Raw genomic sequence first — 19,657 nt, 5'->3', positions numbered from 1 at the left:
GTGCCAAGGTAATCCACTGTGAAAGCATTGTCTCTTCAACAAACGGTTATGAAACAATTAGATATTCATATGCAAAACTAACAAAAACTTAACCTCCAAGCTTCCCTCATACCATATTTTAAAAATTCACATAAAAAGGATCATTGACCTAAATGTAAGAGCTAAAACAACAGAACTTTTTGTAGAAAGTGTAAGAGAAAAAAATGTTGTGACCTTGGTTTATACTGATTTCTAAGATTATGAAAGAATAGGCCACAAAATAAAGAAATTTTCATCAGACTTCATCAAAATTAAAATCTTTTGTACTTTGAGAAATTCTGTTAAGAAAATAAAAAGACAAGCACAGAGTGGGATAAAATACTTGCCAAATACATATCTGACAAATTAACTTATATCCCAAATATATAATGAACCCTTTGGATATTAAGACAACCACTAATGAAATTTGTTTAAAAGAACAGAAGATTTGAACACAAACATCACAAAGGAATATGTACATGAAAAAATGCTCAACATCATCAGTGATGAGGTGATATAAAATTAAAACTATAATGAGATACCATTACAAAACCATTTAAATGCCTCAAATTAAAAAGACAATGTCCAGGATACAGATCAACTGGGATTCTCATACATTGCTGATGGGAATTCAAATTTTTCACTATGGAAAGCAATTTGCCTGTTTCTCATGAAATGAAATGCACACTTGTCATAAAACCCAGCAATCTCACTCTTATGTATTTACTCAAGAGATAAGAAAAAATGCCTGTAGAAGGCCTATATCAAATGTTCATAGCAGTTTTATCTACAATAGCCAAAGACTGAAAACCCAAATATCCATCAACTGGGGAATGGATAAATAAACTGTGGTATACCCATAAAAGGTAATATTACTCAGAATACAAAGGAACTGAATAAACTACTGATAAACTACAACATGGATAATCTCAAAGGCATTATGTTAAGTGAAAGAAACCTGACAGAAAAGACTATATACTGTATGATTTTATTTACAGGAAATTCTAGAAAAGGCAAAATTATACAAACACAAAAGAAATCAGAGGTTGCAAGGAACAGGGGCTGAGGAGAGGGTATTGGCTTTAAACAAAGACAAGGTAATTTTTGGTAATGATGAAATTATTCGAAATCATGATTGTAGTAGTGGTTACACAACTATACAAAACTCATCAAATTGTACTTCTTAAGTTGGTAAATTTCGTAGTATGTAAATTACACCTTAATATAGCTGACTTAAAAATAAATAAATAAAAATAAACACATGTATTTAAAACTTACCGCAGCACTACAACCAGGGAAATTGAAAAAAGTATCAGGACCATGTCTTTGTGGCATCTGATTAAGAACTGATAATAATTTTACTGCATGTCTTGGCTGAGGAAACAAGAAAAAGAAAAGTCATTGTACAAATTTAGTAAAAATATCTAAAATATCACGTTAGCCACTGGACTATTTTCTAACTAGAGAGAAAATTAATTTGAAATTACTTACTAAACTCTACGAGGAATAATTTCCATCACAAATTCAAGTTTATAGCTCTCTAGAGATGAAGTGTTGAACATTAAGTATTAATGCACTGATATTGAATACTTTTCCCTCTGACCACAGCTTACCCAGATTCCATTTTCTCCTCGAAGCATGCTGAACAAAAGCTTCAATTCCTTGACAGTGATGCTGTAGCTGGCAAGAACCCCCAACATATCAACTAGAAGATCTTCAAAGGAAAATAAAGTTATTCTGAACTCTAGTCATGAGCTGCCATCTGTCAAGGTAATATGCTTTTTGAAAGAGTAAGAGTTATCAATTGTCATTTCTACATATATATTTATATCTAATATAGCTAAATGACCTCATGAAAAGCCATTCAATTAACAATTTTTAAGTCATCACATAACCAAAAAAATTATATTTGAATTTTAGGATTTTTCCCTATCAGATTTACCATTCCAATTAAGTTTCCTTAGCAAAGGTATAAAACAGATTTTATGAGTTCCCAGAATACACAACGATACACATACAAATCTGCTGTATGCAGGGAAAGGTAGGCAAAAATATGCAAAGGTACAACAATTTAACATTATAAATTGGTTATTTTCAAATGAAAAAGTGAGTTGACCATATTTCCTTTTACAATTATCTTTTCTTAATAAAATATATTCCTGAAATATTCCTTGGCCCATTACCAACAATTTTGAGCACTTACTCCTTGCCTGGCATTATTCCCCGTGGTTTACATGTATTAACTTCACAAATCTTCATAACAAGCCTATGAGGTAAGTACTCTAATCCCTTTCTGAAAACGAGGAAAGTGAGGCATAGAAAACTTAATCACATGGCCCAAGAGCACACTCGAGTAGAAGGGAGAGCCAGGATCAGGCAGCATGGCTCCAGAGTCCTCACTCTTACCCAGTAGTCTCTAAGTGGAAGGATCATTTAAACTCATTACTAGTGAAATCCATTACATTAATGTGTTTGTGTGCATATAAGAGACATGCTAGGTCACAAAATAATAAGAAAAATTAAACACTTAATCTCTGGTCCCTGATTACTTTCTCATCTGTAGATATTGTGAGTTATTACCTCTATCAATCAATCATTCTTTGCAAGGAATTAAGCGTCTAAATATTTATATTTCATTTTCTCAATTTCTAAAGCATTTCCACAGTATTAAAGATACTACATAAATTATTACAATCAATACACAAGATACATTCTAAACAATTTATCATCAGTTCATAAAAAATTTAGGATAAGTTCAAATAACTAGCTATTGATCATATAATGTATATTATCCAATATCACAGATTAATAGCTGGAATTTGAGAATTTAAAATTATTTATTATGCATGTATTTCAAAACAGAAATTTAATAGGGTTATTTTCATCAATAAATAATTGACTAATTCTTACTTGATGCCACAATAAGTAAGCAATCCTATGATAAAATTGTGACTGTGGATATGCCATTTTTGAGAGAGATCTTTTGTTGTTGTTAGGAAGATTGGCCCTGAGCTAACATCTGCTGCCAATTTTCCTATATTTTATGTGAGATGCTGCTACAGCACGGCTTGACGAGCAGTGCTAAGTCCACGTCTGCGATCTGAACCTGAGAACCCTGGGCCACCAAAGTGGAGCATGTGAATTTAACCACTATGCCAACAGGCCGGCCCCAAGAGAGATCTTTTAATGAAATAAAATGTTTCATCATTCAAGTAGCAAAAATGTTCCTAGTTACTACATATTAGTCAGAAGATCTGTTTCTAAGAAAGAATTCTAGATAAAAATCAAGCATCTTAAAACCCTAAGTTAATATGAAGCAATTTTAAGCAATTAACTGCAATGGCAACCTTGATAAAAGATTTCTTAAAGGTTTACTTACAAACACATTTTTAAAAAATTGACCTTCTATTTCCAAACTTTTATCTCACCTCCTATGTATGTCACAAAAAGTGATCAATAAAAATTGTATTTAATTACATAATTATAATTTTTTATTTATTGTACATATAACCGAGAAGCTCAGTTTAATTATAACAGTTCTTCTTTTCTGTACAACAAGATTTTTAGAGGAGAAAAAACGCTAAGATTATGAAACTCTCTCATCAATTTACTATAAACGTTTAACTATCTTCCAATGACACCTGCACATTAAATGAAAAGTATCTCTTTGAACTTAACAAACTACAAAACATTCAGAGTGAAAACTTAGCGGTGTTTTGGTGGTTACTGGTACTTCACTAGTATTTAATCTAAATTTTAATTTCTCTACTAAAAAGCAAGATACAGATATTTTTCTGACACAATGCTTATTAAAATAACAAAGAGTGGAAGTTTTGTGTTGTGGGTATTATTATTATTGAGAAGAAAAAAGAATTAAGTAGTTTTATATAATAGAAAATGTGAAGATACAAACTTCTGGGGTACTATCACACATACTATCACCTTACATCTCAATGCTCGTGAATTACGTACCAGTAAACTACTATGTAAGTAATTGTGGCTCATTTCTAAAGTACATTCTATAAAGCGGTAGCTACTTTATTTACAAAAAAAAAATTTAAGGGCTTAAAGCTAGATTTAAGGATTCAAAGATCACATGATGTTCTACATAACATGTGTACATATAAGTTTATACAAATAAATTCCTGTCAAACAATGCTAGAATTTACAGAATTGGTAAAAAGATGTTTTAAGTTTGAAACTCATTTTTCATCAAGTTAACCCTTAGTAACCAACATAGAGAATGTTAAATCATTTTAAATAGAGATAGATGTCACCTATCTCTATATATTTTAATAAACTCTATAAGAAAAACAATTTTAAAAACATTGTTTAAATTTAAAAAGCATTAATCTTTAACCTATTCTTTATTCCATTCTTTCTTGTTTAATGTTTTGTTCTATGAATATTAAAATTAATTAAATGCATAAATCAAATATTATAGACGTTTCTTTGGAATCTACACTACTTTTAAGGATCAGATATAGTATAGTAAGGATTCATGTTAGCACTTTCAGAATCATGAAAACCCTTTTATGTCAGAAGAAACTTATGTTGAAGATTCATGGCTTAAGAAAATCACTATTTCAAACTCTAAACTAATTTTCTGGGAATAACTGTTGCTCTGGGACCACCTTTCAAAACATTTCTACTGAACTTGGAGAGAGGTAAAGGATTTGTAGAGAAGAATCAAAGATTTCAAAATTACTTGAAATAACACATAATAAGCACAAATATTAATATTCTTATCTTGCAATTTCAAACAAATTTTATGCTCTATTTTAATACAAAATTTTCTCAAAAAAATAACAAAGTAAAATGGACACTTCCAAAAAGTACAATATGATTATTCTAAGGCTTTTAGTACCTCCTGTCATAGTTCATATATGCCATATTGAAGGGCATGGAGCTTGGAGAATTTGGTAAAATGTTCATTATACAGAACAATAATATGTATTGTAATATTTTAATTATGTAAAGGCTTAAATAAATACTACATAGAAAGGTTTTGTTTATTTTTCTGATAGATTTCATAGCACTTATTTGATGTTACGGAGATTTTCTAAAACCTGGAAAAGCAAAATTAGTAATTATGTTTGTCTAATACAGAAGAAGTTGTCTTTCCATTCTTCAGATTTTCCCTTAATATAAAAGGCAAATTTTCCATACCTTTCTATTTATCTATTTTAAATCAAGGTAGCTTCAACAAATCTATATCACTTATAGAATATAAAAAGAAGTACATGAATATTTATAAACATTTAAGTTATACTTTCCTGTCAGATAACCTCATACCTGCTATCATGTCATCTACAGCACTCATTTTCAGCAATACTTGTTCAATTAGCCCAACTTCTGTGCTAGTCTGTAAATTTCGAACACTTTTTCGCAGAATGGCTGTAAACATGCTCCATATTTCTGCTTGACACGTTACATCACAGTGCTCCAAAAGCTCTGTCATGCATGTTATACTCTCAGCATCCTGGATAATAAAGTTCATCTCCAAGTCAAATTCTCCACCAACCAGCTGAAAATAAACAGAAAGAACAATAACTAATGATGACATGGGAGGTTATCTGTAACAATAAAATATAATAATACCAAACATTAAAATAGCAAGAAAGCATATGGCTACATTAAAAAATGTCAAGTCTTCTAGTCTAAAACTAATTTTGATAAAAATTTGAAAGCTATAGATAAATGAAAGGTGTTGTAAGAATTAAAACTAGCAAAGATAAATCTAATTTTTCTAAAAAATGAAAAAAGGCAATTTCAAATCTAGAAGAATAGAGCAAAATAGAGCATATGACTAGTGCGTGGGATTCAGGACAAACTCTTGTAAAAAAAGGTTCAGCTCGGGCCAGCCCTGTGGCCTAGTGGTTAAGTTTGGTGCACCCTGCTTCAGTGGCCCAGTTTTGGTTCACTCATCTGTTGGCGGCCATGCTCTGGTGGCAGCTCACATACAAAAAGAGGAAGATTGGCAACAGACTTAGCTCAGGGTGAATCTTCCTCAGGAGAAAAAAAAGGAGTTGGCTCTTAAAAGTGATAATCACCAGAAGATGCAGAGTTCACTAAGGGTAAGTTTTAAGACATGAAATTCATTTTCTTTTGCAATGTTATTACCAACCTGACAAATAAAAGAGATGTAACAGAGTAAAAATAGCTGGATCTAATCTCCATACAGAAGATAAAGAAATATGAAACATACTAGCAAACTTACAGTGAATGCTGAAATGAGACAATCAATGTTAAAAATGTTTAAAAGGGAAATATCTAATATCTTGTAATACTTAAAAAAAAAAGATGTGAATTGGTAAAGAAAGTTGATTTAATGGCAACACATTTGACTTGTGACATTGTGCTAAATGAGTCAAAGGTACGACTGTCCTTCTCAAATGCTGCTTTAAGTATAGTGATAGACACACCCAGAATAAAAGACATAGTATAATGATACTCTTATTCTCTATTGATCAAATCACATGTTAATTATTATATTCAGTTATGAGTACCATTCTTAAAGAAGAACACTGACAAACTGGCTATCTTTTTGGTCTAGATAATGGAAAATTTAGGAGACAATAATAGCCATATACAAAACGCTCGACAAATTTGAGGTCATTCATTCATTCATTCATCAATAAATATTTTATTTATTAAAGACTAGAACTTACTGTTCAAGGGAACTAGGGATACATCCATGGACGAGAAAAAGCCCATGCACTAATTAGGTGCTAAATTCCAAGAATAAAGATTTGTGTATGTATGTACGCATGTATGTAGACTCTATTCCAAAAAAGGATGAAGTTTGCTTATAAGTTACATAAAGCATAAACGAAGACATAAATTGTGAGTAGTTGAGAAAGAGGAAGCAAAGGAAAAATAAGATTACAGACAGATAGGGACTAAAAATTAGATTCGAAAAGTAGAATTCATTTTCCATCAATGAAAGATGTTCATTAATAAGGATGGATAATGACATGATATGGTATAAATAGGATAAATAATAATAATACCACCACCTAACCTTACATGCCATTTAGTACTATTCTAAGTGCTTTACATATATTAAATAATTTAATTCTCACAATGCCTTATGAGAAAGAAGCTATTATTACCTTCATTTTACAGATAAGGAATAATAAGCATAGAAAGTTTAAGTAATTTGCAAAAGATCATAAAACTAGTAGATAGAAGACCCAGGCTCAAAACCCAGTAAGTCTGTCTTCATACAAGTCCATATAAGCACTAAAATCTCATTTAAGAATATTTTTAAAGTCTCTACAATTTAAGAATTTAAAACCGAAATATTTTTTTTTTTTAAAGATTTTATTTTTTCCTTTTTCTCCCCAAAGCCCCCCGGTACATAGTTGTGTATTCTTCGTTGTGGGTTCTTCTAGTTGTGGCATGTGGGACGCTGCCTCAGCATGGTCTGATGAGCAGTGCCATGTCCGCGCCCAGGAGTCGAACTAAGGAAACACTGGGCCGCCTGCAGCGGAGTGCGAGAACTTAACCACTCGGCCACGGGGCCAGCCCCTAAAACCGAAATATTTTCAAATTGTAAAATATTATATTCTGTGTATATTTTTCACTGTAACAGCTCCAAAATTCAATTTTATAAGAAACAGCCCTTATGCTAACTACTGACCTAGATATTCTCTCTGGTTAAAGGGTGGTTTTACTTCTGTGTATGAAAAAACTCCAACTCCTCTTACTATTTCCGGTTTATTAAAAAAATAGCTACACAAGTGGTTAAGAGAGAGGCGCTGAATTCAGACTTCCTGGATTCAGACTTTAGTTGTACCACTCACTTGTGACCTTAATGACGCTACTTCTCTAAGCCTCAGTTACTTCATCTAAATAAGGGAATAAAAAGTTCCTACCTAATAGGGTTGTTGTGAGGATTAAATAAAGTACTGGGTTATAAGCACGTAGGAACAAAGTCAGACATATAGTTAGCATTCAGTTAAAGTTAGCTATTTCAGTTCTCCTATAACCTCATCTTTGAGCTAAAAAATGTACTCACCCGATCACATACATCTAAAAGTACCATGAAGCAGCCAGCTTAAGTCTTATGTTTCCAGCAAGTGCTAAATTATTGTGGATCATGAACGATCTTAGATATTACTTATAGATGAATCAAAATCAACTAAAACACCATTTTCACCATGCCATGGTCTAATCAAAGAACTGCTTACTTATTCATTATTCTATGTCCAACTGACTTCTGTCACTAAGATGAACCTTGAAGACCAGTGATTTGCAACTAAAATGTTCTCTAGAAGTGAATCATAGAGAGAAATAAACAGGTTTGAAAACCAATGATGTGAACACATACTGATTAAAAAAATAGAAGTAGATACTGAGGTTTAAGCCTATGAGCCTCTGAATAAATCTGTGTAAGAAATCAGCATACACTGAAATGGGAGCACACTGAAGAATTTTTTAGATTAATCTCCTAAATGAGTTGTAAGCATTTAGTAGACTCTGGTGTGACCAACAACCATTATGGAATGTGTAAATAAGAGAGATGGGCTCAGTGGGAAGAAAAAATGTTACTGCACAAAGGGTACCATCAGCTTGCCACCAAGACAAAAGCCATTCATCAAGAGGCAAGATGGTGGCAGAGAAAGGGCATTTTATTACGGCTTGCTACCAATAGGGAAGATGGCCGACCAATGTCCAAAAGAACCATCTTAAGGGGGGCACGGAATCTTGAAGCAGTTAAATAGGCCAGCGGGTTACAGGGGAGGGGTTAGGAATGTTGACCTTCTGGTGTTACAGAGTGGAAGTCACCACATCAGATCTTTCAGTTTTCTCTGATGATGGCTACCAGCACAGACTCTCTGTTCAAGGGTCATCACATTCCTAAGGAACACAAAAGAATGAAGTTATTGTCTTATTGAAGCTGGGAGGTACATGTACAAGCAGGGGTCATAAAATCTCCAGAGTAGGTGGATCTCCTGGAGGGTGCATATCCAGCTGGATTAGTTAGTCAAAGGTCATTCAAAGTTACAATATGGTTTCTTTTTCCACAATATGGCTTCCCTTATGTCAATCTTGTGTTGAGTCGGTATCAAAAACAGTCTTGCTTTTGGCGCCAGCCCAGTGGCATAGCAGTTAAGTTCCCACATTCTGCTTTGGCAGCCCAGGGTTTGCCAGTTTGGATCCCAGGCATGGACCTACGCACTGCTTATCAAGCCATGCTGTGGCAGGCATCCCATATATAAAATAGAGAAAGATGGGCATGGATATTAGCTCAAGGCCAATCTTCCTCAGCAGAAAAGAGGAGGATTGGCGGTGGATGTTAGCTCAGGGCTAATCTTCCTAAAAAAAAAATAGTCTGCTTTCAAAGGAATTAACAATTAATATGTGTAACTCTAACAATCAGGCTCTGTTATGTGAAACATAAGCTTCCATCTTTTTCACAGTTGAAAAAACAATGTCCCTTTCTACATATCGTTCAATTACAAAAGATTACAGTTATGGTTCTCTGATTTCTTTGCCAGAAGCCCTAAAAGCATTTATTGTAGATGTTGTAGAGTGGGCCTATGTTTTCAGATGGTCTTTCTAATCTTTATTATAACTTTTAATACATTAGTGTCAATGTGGCTAACTGCTTATGAAACTATCATTCCAAGATCAGGAAAATATTTATTCTCCACTCATAAATGGGTGGTTCAATATTTATCAACTAACGTATGTATGAAAAAGTAGAAACAATCAGCTTTATCATTTAAACAATTCTCTAACAAACTTATGAGGAAAAGGCATAACTGTTCTCATAGAAGGAAAGTGAAGATAAATGAGATTAAGCAATATGACCAAGGTCACACATAAGTAAGTGGCAGATCCAAGATTCTAATCTACTAGAAAATGCACCTAAACACCTTGCTATGAAGTCAGAGGTGTAGACTTAAAAAACACAGACGAGATGTGTCACAGTAGCTCTTTGTAGAAGTCAGTATTTTATGAACAATGTAGGGGGTAAAAGGAGGAAAGACAAAATGATTTCTGTGGGTAAGAAATGAAACATCCAGAGGTAGTAAATCACAATAAAGGAAAACAATGAAATTATTTAAAGTTATGTCAGCAAGAAAGAAGATGCTGAAGGTTACATTACAGGAAAATTAGCAATAAATACTAAAAAAAAAACACCTCAAAGGAAAGCATTCTAACAAGCAATGAAAGTAACACAATGAAGTTAAAAAAGCTAAATTAAAAAAAAGCTAAAATCACTGTTACCACAGTATAAAAGAGATTTATAAATCAATTGAGACTTCCTGTAAATCTGAACATGTCATTGTGACACCCTATTTGCACAGTTAAGGGTGTTCTTTTCCTCCAGGCCTTCTCCTTAAAATTCTAAAAAGTGTTGCCACCGTAAAGAAGAGTGGTCCATCCACAATGTGCTGCCTACTCAAGAATCAGTCATAAGCGAATTTATATAAAATATCATAGCTGAGCTTTCTTAAAGAAATAGCTTTTATTTACATACAGTAAATAAAATTTTCTATATAAAAATTTGTAATATAAAATGCTGAGGGGGCCAGCCCCGTGGCCAAGTGGTCAAGTTTGCATGCTCTGCTTCAGTGGCCCAGGGTTTGGCCAGTTCAGATCCTGGGCACGGACCCAGGATCGCTCATCAGGCCATGCTGAGGTGGCGTCCCACATGCCATAACTAGAAGGACCCACAACTAAAATATACAACTATGTACTGGGGAGTTTTGGGGAGAAGAAGGAAAAATTTAAAAATTTTAAAATGCTGACTTGGGAAAATACTGTCTTCTCAAAGTACTAAGGTTTATAATTACTAGCAATTTAAGTATCTTATGCTTATTTTTTAAGTACATAGTTTTTAAATATCTTTATTTTGAAATCTTAGATTATTAGTTAGGATCATATGGGATAATTCAGTGCTTATCAATTAGATCAAACCAGACAATTATTAAACATTTGGATTTCTCTGCAACTTATTCTTCTGGCTAAACTCTAAACTAGATAACACTGCTTATAATGCCAGAATTTAACATTCCAGCTTCAGTTTCCTCTACTTACTATTTTCTAGTTACTGTTATAAGGAACGTGTCTGCAATGTCATCTCTCACTTCATCTAAAACTCTTCATATATGTTACTCCCTCTGCATGACATAGGGTTTTCTCCCAACCCTTAAATGTTAACTTTCATTAAACTTCCAAATATAAGTTTATATATCACTTAATCCAGAAAGCCTTCCTAGAACCCACAAAGATGGCCTCTCTCTGAACTCCCATTACAACCCATGCACACCAAAGCAATCATTGCATGATATCAAGATGTTTACAGATTTCTATCTTCCACACTACAATAAGCTTTGTAAGGGTAAGGACCATTTCTATCTAATTATCCACTATATCTATACCACTAGCACACTGCCCAAGCCCATGAAAATTATTCAACATTTAACATGATGTGGGAAGATAGGAGGACAGGAGCAAGGGAAGAAGGCAGGCAGGCACACTTTACTAACTCATGGTCGGTCATAAAGTTGTAAGCCAGACTTTCCACTGTACTCTACTTTTCTCCTTCAGCAATTAATTGATCTTATTGCTACATAACTTTTTTAATGCTCCAGGAATGATCACAAAGCCAAAGAAGATGTTTTCTCATTCTTGTTTACACCCCTCAGTTGCCTTACTTTTTCCTCTATTACAACTTGGAAAACACATAAGGTTTCACAGGCAAAATTCAGAAGACTTGTATTCTTGATTCAATAAGACACTAAGTACACTATACACAATTTTTAGTTGTTAAAATCAGGCTTAAATATATTTCACTTCCAGTTTCTAATTATTCTCAAGTGAAATCAGTTTAGAACACCTTCCTTTGAAAAAGAATGTTGCGAGTGACATCACCAAAACATGGCAGAGTTGGCAACTCCAGAGCTATGACCTCCCTAAAAAACTAATGAGCTGGCAAAAACTGTCAGAATCAACTTCTGAAGAATTCTGGAATCAAGCCAAAGATTTACATCAACCAGGGGAAGACTCAGTGAAGAAGTAGCTATTACTTTGTGGTGAAAACATTGCCCCACCACAATCGCCCACATCCCAGATTGGGAACACTCATGAGGATGGCAGCCTCCACTGGTGATGAGGGTTGCTAGTTCCAGAGGGAGCAGTAGGGACCTTATTCTCAAAGAATTATGGTTGCACGTCTCAACCTGTCTGGCATCTCCCTCAAGGACAGGCACAAAGAATTCTGTTTCACCAAACTCAGAACATCACTGGGCCTAGGACACTTTTGCTGAAAGCATTTAAAGACACAGATACTGGCTGCAGCAGCCTGGGGCAAGAGACACCACTTGAGACAAGCAGTAGACAGACCTGGAAGCCTAGGAAGGAAGACGTAGGGAAAGGCAGTATGTGAGGGTAAAAGATCTTTTTAAAGCTCTCATGTATACTGGGGAATCAAGAAAGCTACATGCATGCCCAGGGTAGGCTGCATGTTCAGAAGAGGCCTGAAAAGATCCTAAGCTTCCACTTGTAGCTGGCCTTTAGGCTCTATACAAGTTGGAAGTAAAAGCTCAGGCAGAGTTGGAAACAGCCTCACTAAGCATTGAATGAGTGACCCAACACAGAGCAAATCTGCAAAGATGCAGAAGTATTTTTTTCCTTTCTTTTTCCCGTCCTTAGCGCTGGGTATTTAACTCTGTCAAAACATCAGCTGACCACTAAACTAAGAGAACACAGACTTCGATGACTACACATGACAGAAAGCACAGACCTTAGGAATATAGTTTAGAAAAGTCACTAAGCAAACAACCACCACCACCCACAACAGCAACAACAAACACAAGGGAGGGGGGAAAGAATCTGTTTTCCAGAGTTTCTACCTTGTAGTACTCAAAATGTCCAGTTTTCAACAAAAAATTATGAGACATGCAAAGAAACAAGAAAGTATGACCCATCTGTGGGAAAAAATCAATTTAATGTTCAAAATTTGATAACTACATTTGTCTCATCTCCTTCCTCTATTGTCTTTCTGCTTACATTTTGTTTTCTTTCTCTTAGTATACAGATGTCTTTTACTGTAGGCCAAACAAATTACTTTTAAAAGCAGATAATCTAAATTATAAAGCTCTTGAAGTATTAGTAATTTATGTATATAGCCTCATGTAATTCTCATAACTCTGTGAGATGAATATCTAAAACAAGAAAATTGAGGTTAGCATAAGTTAAGTAACCTACCCAAGGTCCCAAAGCTAGTATCAGTATCAGAATTTGTCTTTTCTTATCAATAGCATAAAGAATTAAGAAGTGTATCAATTCCAGATAGAGCACCCTCAAGACATAAATATACACCTCCACCAGTCATCTAACCTTCAAGATATGCCAGTAAACATTAGCATGCATAATAAATGATTTTTATATAAGTGTTTAGTAAATAACAGGAAAGTACAATTTGGTCATGAACATAATAAAAGTTAATATCCTAAACCCAGCTGACAAACTAAGGCAAGAAAAATAGAAAATTACTTGTTTCCCATTTCTTTCACACCAGTCCTCTCTGCAAGCAATTCACATTGGCAATCTTTCTGTGGTATAGAAATAACTATACCCAAGAGTGTAACAAATGCTGCCACAAATACAGACCATAAACACTCTAGGGAAGGAAGGAGAAAACAAAGGGAGTGACTATCACGCAATAAGCGCCTTCTTTACAACAGATTTTAAACAACATGTAGTTTATGAAAAGCAGTATAACCACTTTTATAATTGTTTTATATGACTAGAACAAACAGATATTATAAGTATATCTGGCTGCTGGTAACCAAATGAGGAGTAAAATGAAGTGAAAATTTAAAGTGTTGATTGTCAACCACTGTATGCCTTTAAATGCTAACTCCTAACCTAACACTGAAAACCCTAATGCATTTCATAAATAAAAGCAAACAAAGACATTTGCAGACAAATAAAACCTGACAGAATTCATTGCCCACAGACTTTTGCTACAGGAAATATTAAAGTAAGTTCTTCCAGCAGATAGAAAATGATCCTAGATGGAAATTTGGAACAACATAAAAAATTTAAGAATGCCAGAATTGTTAAGTCTGTTGTTAAATACAAAAGACATTTTTTTCCATTTTGTAAACTCTTTAAAAGACAACTATGTAAAGCAAAAATAATAACAATGTATTAAGGGATTTATAATACATGTGGAAGTAAAAACAATAATAGCAAGAGCACAAAGGTCAGGAGAGAAGAAATATAAGCAAACTTTTAAAATGCTCTTACCCTATACTTGAAGTGATATATTATTTGAAGGTGAAGAGTGATAAGTTAATGATGCATATTGTAAACTCTAGAAAAAACACTAAATGCAAAAAAGAAACAAATACCAAAGACCTTAACAGCCACCTCACTGAAGAAGATATATATATATATATGGCAAATAAGCATATGAGAAGATGGTCCACATCATATGTTATCAGGCAAATGCAACTTAAAACAATAACGAGATACCACAACACACCTATTAGAAAGGCCAAAATCAAGAACACTGACAATACCAAATGCTGACAAGGATGTGGAGCAAAGGAACTTTCATTCAGTGCTGGTGGAAATGTAAAACAGTACAGCCACTTTGGAACACAGTTTGGTGGTTTCTTACAAAATTAAACATACTCCTACCATACAATCCAGCAATTGCACTTCCTGGTATTTATTCAAAGGAGCTAACAATTTATGTCCACACAAAAATCTGCATAAGGATGTTTACAAAAGCTTTATTCATAATTGCCAAAACTTGGAATTAACCAAGATGTCCTTCAGTGGGTCAATGTATAAACTATGGTACATCCACACAACGGGATATTATTCAGTGCCAAAAAGAAATGAGCTATCAAGCCCTGAAAAGACATAGAGGAACCTTAATTGCATATTACTGAGTGAAAGAAGCCAATCTGAAAAGGCTATAAACTGTGTGATTCCGACAACATGACATTCTGGAAAAGGCCAAACTATGCAGACAATAAAAAGATCAGTGGTTGCCAGGGGCAGGTGAAGGGAGGGATAAATAGAGTACAGAGGATGTTTAGGGCAGTGAAAATACTCTGTATGACACTATAAGGGCAGACACATGTCATTATACTTTTGTCAAATCCATAGAATGTATGACACCAAGAGTAAACCATAATGTAAACTATGGGCTTTGGAATGATTTTATGATGTATCCATGTAAGTTCATCACCTGTAATAAATGTCCCACTCCTGTGGGGGATGTCAATAATATCACAGGCTATGTATGTGTTGGAAGAGGGTTTATATGGGAAATCTCTGTAAGTTCCCCTCAATTTTGCTGTGAACCTTAAACTACTCTAAAAAGTTAAAAGTCTTAATTTTAAAAAATTATTATTATTATTATTATTGGGGGGGAAGATTAGCCCTAAGCTAACATCTGTTGCCAATCTTCCTCTTTTTGCTTGAGGAAGATTGTCGCTGAGCTAAAATCTGTGCCAATCTTCCTCTACTTTGTTTGTGGGATGCTGCTACAACATGGCTTGATGAGTGGTATGTAGGTCCGCACCCAGGATCTGAACTCAGAAACCCCAGTTCACCGAAACGGAGCACATGAACTTAACTACTATGCCACTGGGCCAGCCTCTAAAAAAAATTATTTTAAAGAAACAAATAAGTACAGTTGATAAATCCATTGTAGATGTAAAATGGAATCATGGGGACAGCCCAGTGGCACAGCGGTTAAGTGTACACATTCTGCTTCGGTGGCCCCAGGTTCGCCGGTTCGGATCCCAGGTGTGGGCCTATGCACCACTTGTGGAGCCATGCTGTGGCAGGCGTCCCACATAAAATAGAGGAAGATGGGCACAGATGTTAGCTCAGGGCCAGTCTTCCTCAGCAAAAAGAGGAGGATTGGTGGCAGATGTTAGCTCAGGGCTCATCTTCCTCAAAAAAATAAATAAATGAAGTAAAATAGAATCACAAAAAACATTCAACTAATCCAAAATCAGACATGAAGAAGGAAAACAAAAAATGAGATTTGATAAAATGCAAAGATAGCAAACTGAAATGTGGCCATATTAATAATTACAGTAAATGTAAATAATCTAAAATCACCATTTAAAAGGCAGAGATTACAAGAATGTATAATATATAGCAAAATCCAACCACATCTATGTATATATAAAAAAAAATCATAGAGGTCAGCAAACTTTCTTAAAGAGCCACATAGTAAAGATTTTAGACTTTCAGGCCATATGATCTCCATCATAACTACTCAACTCTGCATTTGTAACTTGAAAGCAGCCACATACAATACATAAATGGCAAGGTATGGCTGTATTCCAAGAAAACTATTTATAAAATCAGGCAGCTAGTATATGGGTTATAGTTTGTTGATCTCAAATTAAAATTATAAAGAAACAAGTTAAAAGCAAGAGGATGGAAAAATATACACCAAGCAAAGACAAGTGAAAAGAAAATTGTGCAGCTATATCAGCCAATGTCAGACAAAGTAGACTTCATAAAAGAAAAATAACCCGGGACTTTCCATAAGGAGAAAGGGACTGATTCATCAAAATGACACAGCAATCCTAAACATGAATGCATCTAATAAGACAGCTTCAAAAAAGCAGGAAGCAAATCCTTAAACAAACGAAAATAGAAATAGACGAATTTACAGTTTTAGTTGGAAATCTCAATGTTCCTCTCTCAGTAACTGGTACATTAAATAGACCAAAAAAATCAATAAGGATATAGAAAACTTAAATAACGTTATCAAACAACTTGACCTAATTGTTATGGAGGCATATAAAACCATCCAACAACAGCAAAAAACATGCTCTTTTCAAGTGCATATCAAATTTTCACCAAGATGAGAATATCCTGGGCTGTAAAACAAATCTCAGTGAAGTATAAAATTCTAATCACAAGAGAATTAAAATAAAAATCAGCAAAAAATAGACATCAGGAAAAAAATACCAAAATATCTGGAAACTTGCTGTCAATAACCTGTGGGTCAAAGAAGGCATCACCAAAAAAATTAGAAAAAAAGCTTAACTGAATAAAAATGAAAACACAACATGTCAAAATTTGATATAACTAAAACAGTGCTTCAGGGAAATTTATAAATGCTAACAAATAAAGATTTCAAATCCATGACGTCAGTTTCCAAATTAAGACACTAGAAAAGAAGAGTGAATTATATCTAAAATAAGACAAACAGAAAATATAATTAAAACAAGAGAAAAGTTAAAGATATTAAAAACAGCAAAAACAAAAGAGAAAAATGATGAAACCAAATGCTGGTTCTTCAATTTATCTATCCAGATGAATTAAAGGGGTGGTGGATGGGGTAGGGGTGGGGGGACCTGGGAAAGGCTAGAGAGAAATATAAATTAGCATTAACACAAATAAAAGAACCATCACTACAGATACTACATAGACTAAAAGGATAATCGGTGACTTTTCTAAACAACTTCATACCTATAAATTTGACAACTTAAATGAAGAACAAATTATTTGAATGATATAAACTACCACAGCTTAAGGAGAAATAGACAATCTAAACAGTCTTTGTCTATTATAGAAATTAAATTTGTAGTTACAAACCATCCTACAAACAAAACCCCAGATCCAGATGATTTCACAGATAACTTCTATAAATTACTTAAGAAAGAATTACCATCAATTCTTCCTGAAATTTTAAAAAGAGAGAACACTTCCGAATTCATTTCATGGGCCAACAATACCATGATAATAAAACCAGAAAAACATATCAGAGAAAAGAAAACCATAGCAAAATAACTCTCATGAACATAGATACAGAAAACCTTAACAAAATATATATCAAATGAAGTCTAGAAATTTAAAAAAAAAAAAGAATTATACATCATGATCAAGTATATTTTATCCCAGCAATGCAGATTTAGCTCACCAATCAAAAAAATCAAACGATGTAATTCACCATATCAACAGACTAAAAGCCAAAAGCCATATGATCATCTCAAAAGATAGAGAAAAATCACTTGACAAAATTCAAAACTATTTATTATAAAATCTTTCAGCAAACTAGGAATATAAAGGAACTTCTTCAAACTGATAAAAAGTATCTCTAAAAATTCTATGGCTAACATCATACTTAATGGTGAATGACTACAGCTTTTCAGGAATAAGCCAGTGATGTCCTTTCCAACCACTTCTATTCAGCATTATCCTGGATGTCTAGGCCAATCCAAATGCTAAGAAAAACAAATAAATAAATAAATGGCATACATATTGGAAAGGAAAAAGTAAAACTATCTTTATTCACAAACCTCATAATCATCTACAGAGACAACCCTAAGGAATATACTCAAAACTTTCCAAATTAACAACGAATTTTACTAAGTCTCAGGATTTAAGGTCAATATACAAAAATTGATATTTCTCTTTATCAGCAAAGAATAATTAGAACAATAAATTAAAACTAAAACTAGTATCATTTAAATAGCATAAAACATGAAACATTTAGAAAGAAATTTATCTAAATATCTGTAAGGTCTGTACATTTAAAACTACAAAACATTGCAAAGATTTTCTTTTTTTTTTTTTTTTTGGTGAGGAAGATTAGCCTTGAGCTAACACCTGTTGCCAATCTTCCCCTTTCTGCTTGAGGAAGACTGGCCCTGAGCTAATATCTGTGCCAATCTTCCTCTACTTTGTATGTGGGTCACCTGCCACAGCATGGCTGGATGAGTGGTGCTAGGTCCACACCTGGGATCTAAACTGGTGAACCCTGGGCCACTGAAGTGGAGCACACTGAACTTAACCACTACGCCAAGAGGCAGCGCCCAAGATTTCTTTTTTAAAAAGAGAGAAAAGAAAACTAAAACCTAAACAGATATAGAAATCTACCATATTCAAAGATTGGAAGATGTTAATTCCACCCCAATTTTTAAACAATCCAAGTCAAAATTGAGACTTTTTGTTAGAAATTCACAAGAAGATTCTAAAAGGTATATGGAAATTAAAGGGGCCTATAATAGACAAAATAAATCTGAAACAGAAGAACAAACTTCAGATGCCCTAAACTACCAGATTTATGACACTACAAAAGTCACATAAATCAAGACAATGTGGTACTGCCAAAAGAACAAACAGATGCATTAACAGAACACAACAGAAAGTCCAGTTACAGACCCACACAAATAAAAAAACAAATCAATTGATGATTGATTGTAAAGAAGTCAAGACAAATAATGGGGAAAGGACAGTATTTACAAATAGTGAGGAAAAACTGGACATCCATATGGCAATAAATGCACCTTGAGTTCTTACTTTACATCATTCACAAATGTAAGGGTTAAATCTATACAACATCTAGGAAAAAATCTTTTTGACTTTGGATTATGCAAATATTTCTTAACAGGACACAAAAAGGCAAAGTGCATAAGAAAAAATTGATAATTTGGACTTCTGAAAAATTAATATACTATTAAGAGAATGAAAAGACAAACCACAGCCTGAGAAAAAACATTTGCAAATCACGTATCTGATTAAGGACTTATATCCAGAATATACAGAGATCTCACATCTTGATAATAAAAAAGATAAACAACCCAATGTTTTTTAAATGGGCAAAACATCTAAACAGGTATTTCAA

At 33.8% G+C, this 19,657-nt stretch overlaps 1 protein-coding gene across 13 annotated transcripts in view; it reads right to left on the bottom strand.

Annotated features, from left to right (window-relative positions):
* NBEA (neurobeachin) overlaps positions 1 to 19,657 on the bottom strand; it is a 671,041-nt gene that overhangs the window by 603,031 nt on the left and 48,353 nt on the right. For all 13 annotated transcript variants that reach the window (XM_070578754.1, XM_070578744.1, XM_070578745.1 and 10 more), the window contains 3 exons: positions 5,314 to 5,545; positions 1,632 to 1,732; positions 1,297 to 1,392 (listed from right to left, as the gene is read on the bottom strand). In XM_070578754.1, the coding sequence (XP_070434855.1) occupies positions 1,297 to 1,392; positions 1,632 to 1,732; positions 5,314 to 5,545 (429 nt within the window). Of the gene's footprint in view, positions 1 to 1,296; positions 1,393 to 1,631; positions 1,733 to 5,313; positions 5,546 to 19,657 lie in introns of those variants that run through there.

The sequence above is a fragment of the Equus przewalskii genome, chromosome 16 (genome assembly GCF_037783145.1).
Source record: "Equus przewalskii isolate Varuska chromosome 16, EquPr2, whole genome shotgun sequence".
Taxonomy (NCBI): domain Eukaryota; kingdom Metazoa; phylum Chordata; class Mammalia; order Perissodactyla; family Equidae; genus Equus; species Equus przewalskii.
Note: the sequence above shows the minus strand (reverse complement) of the source record. Positions and strands in the feature narration are given on the sequence as shown.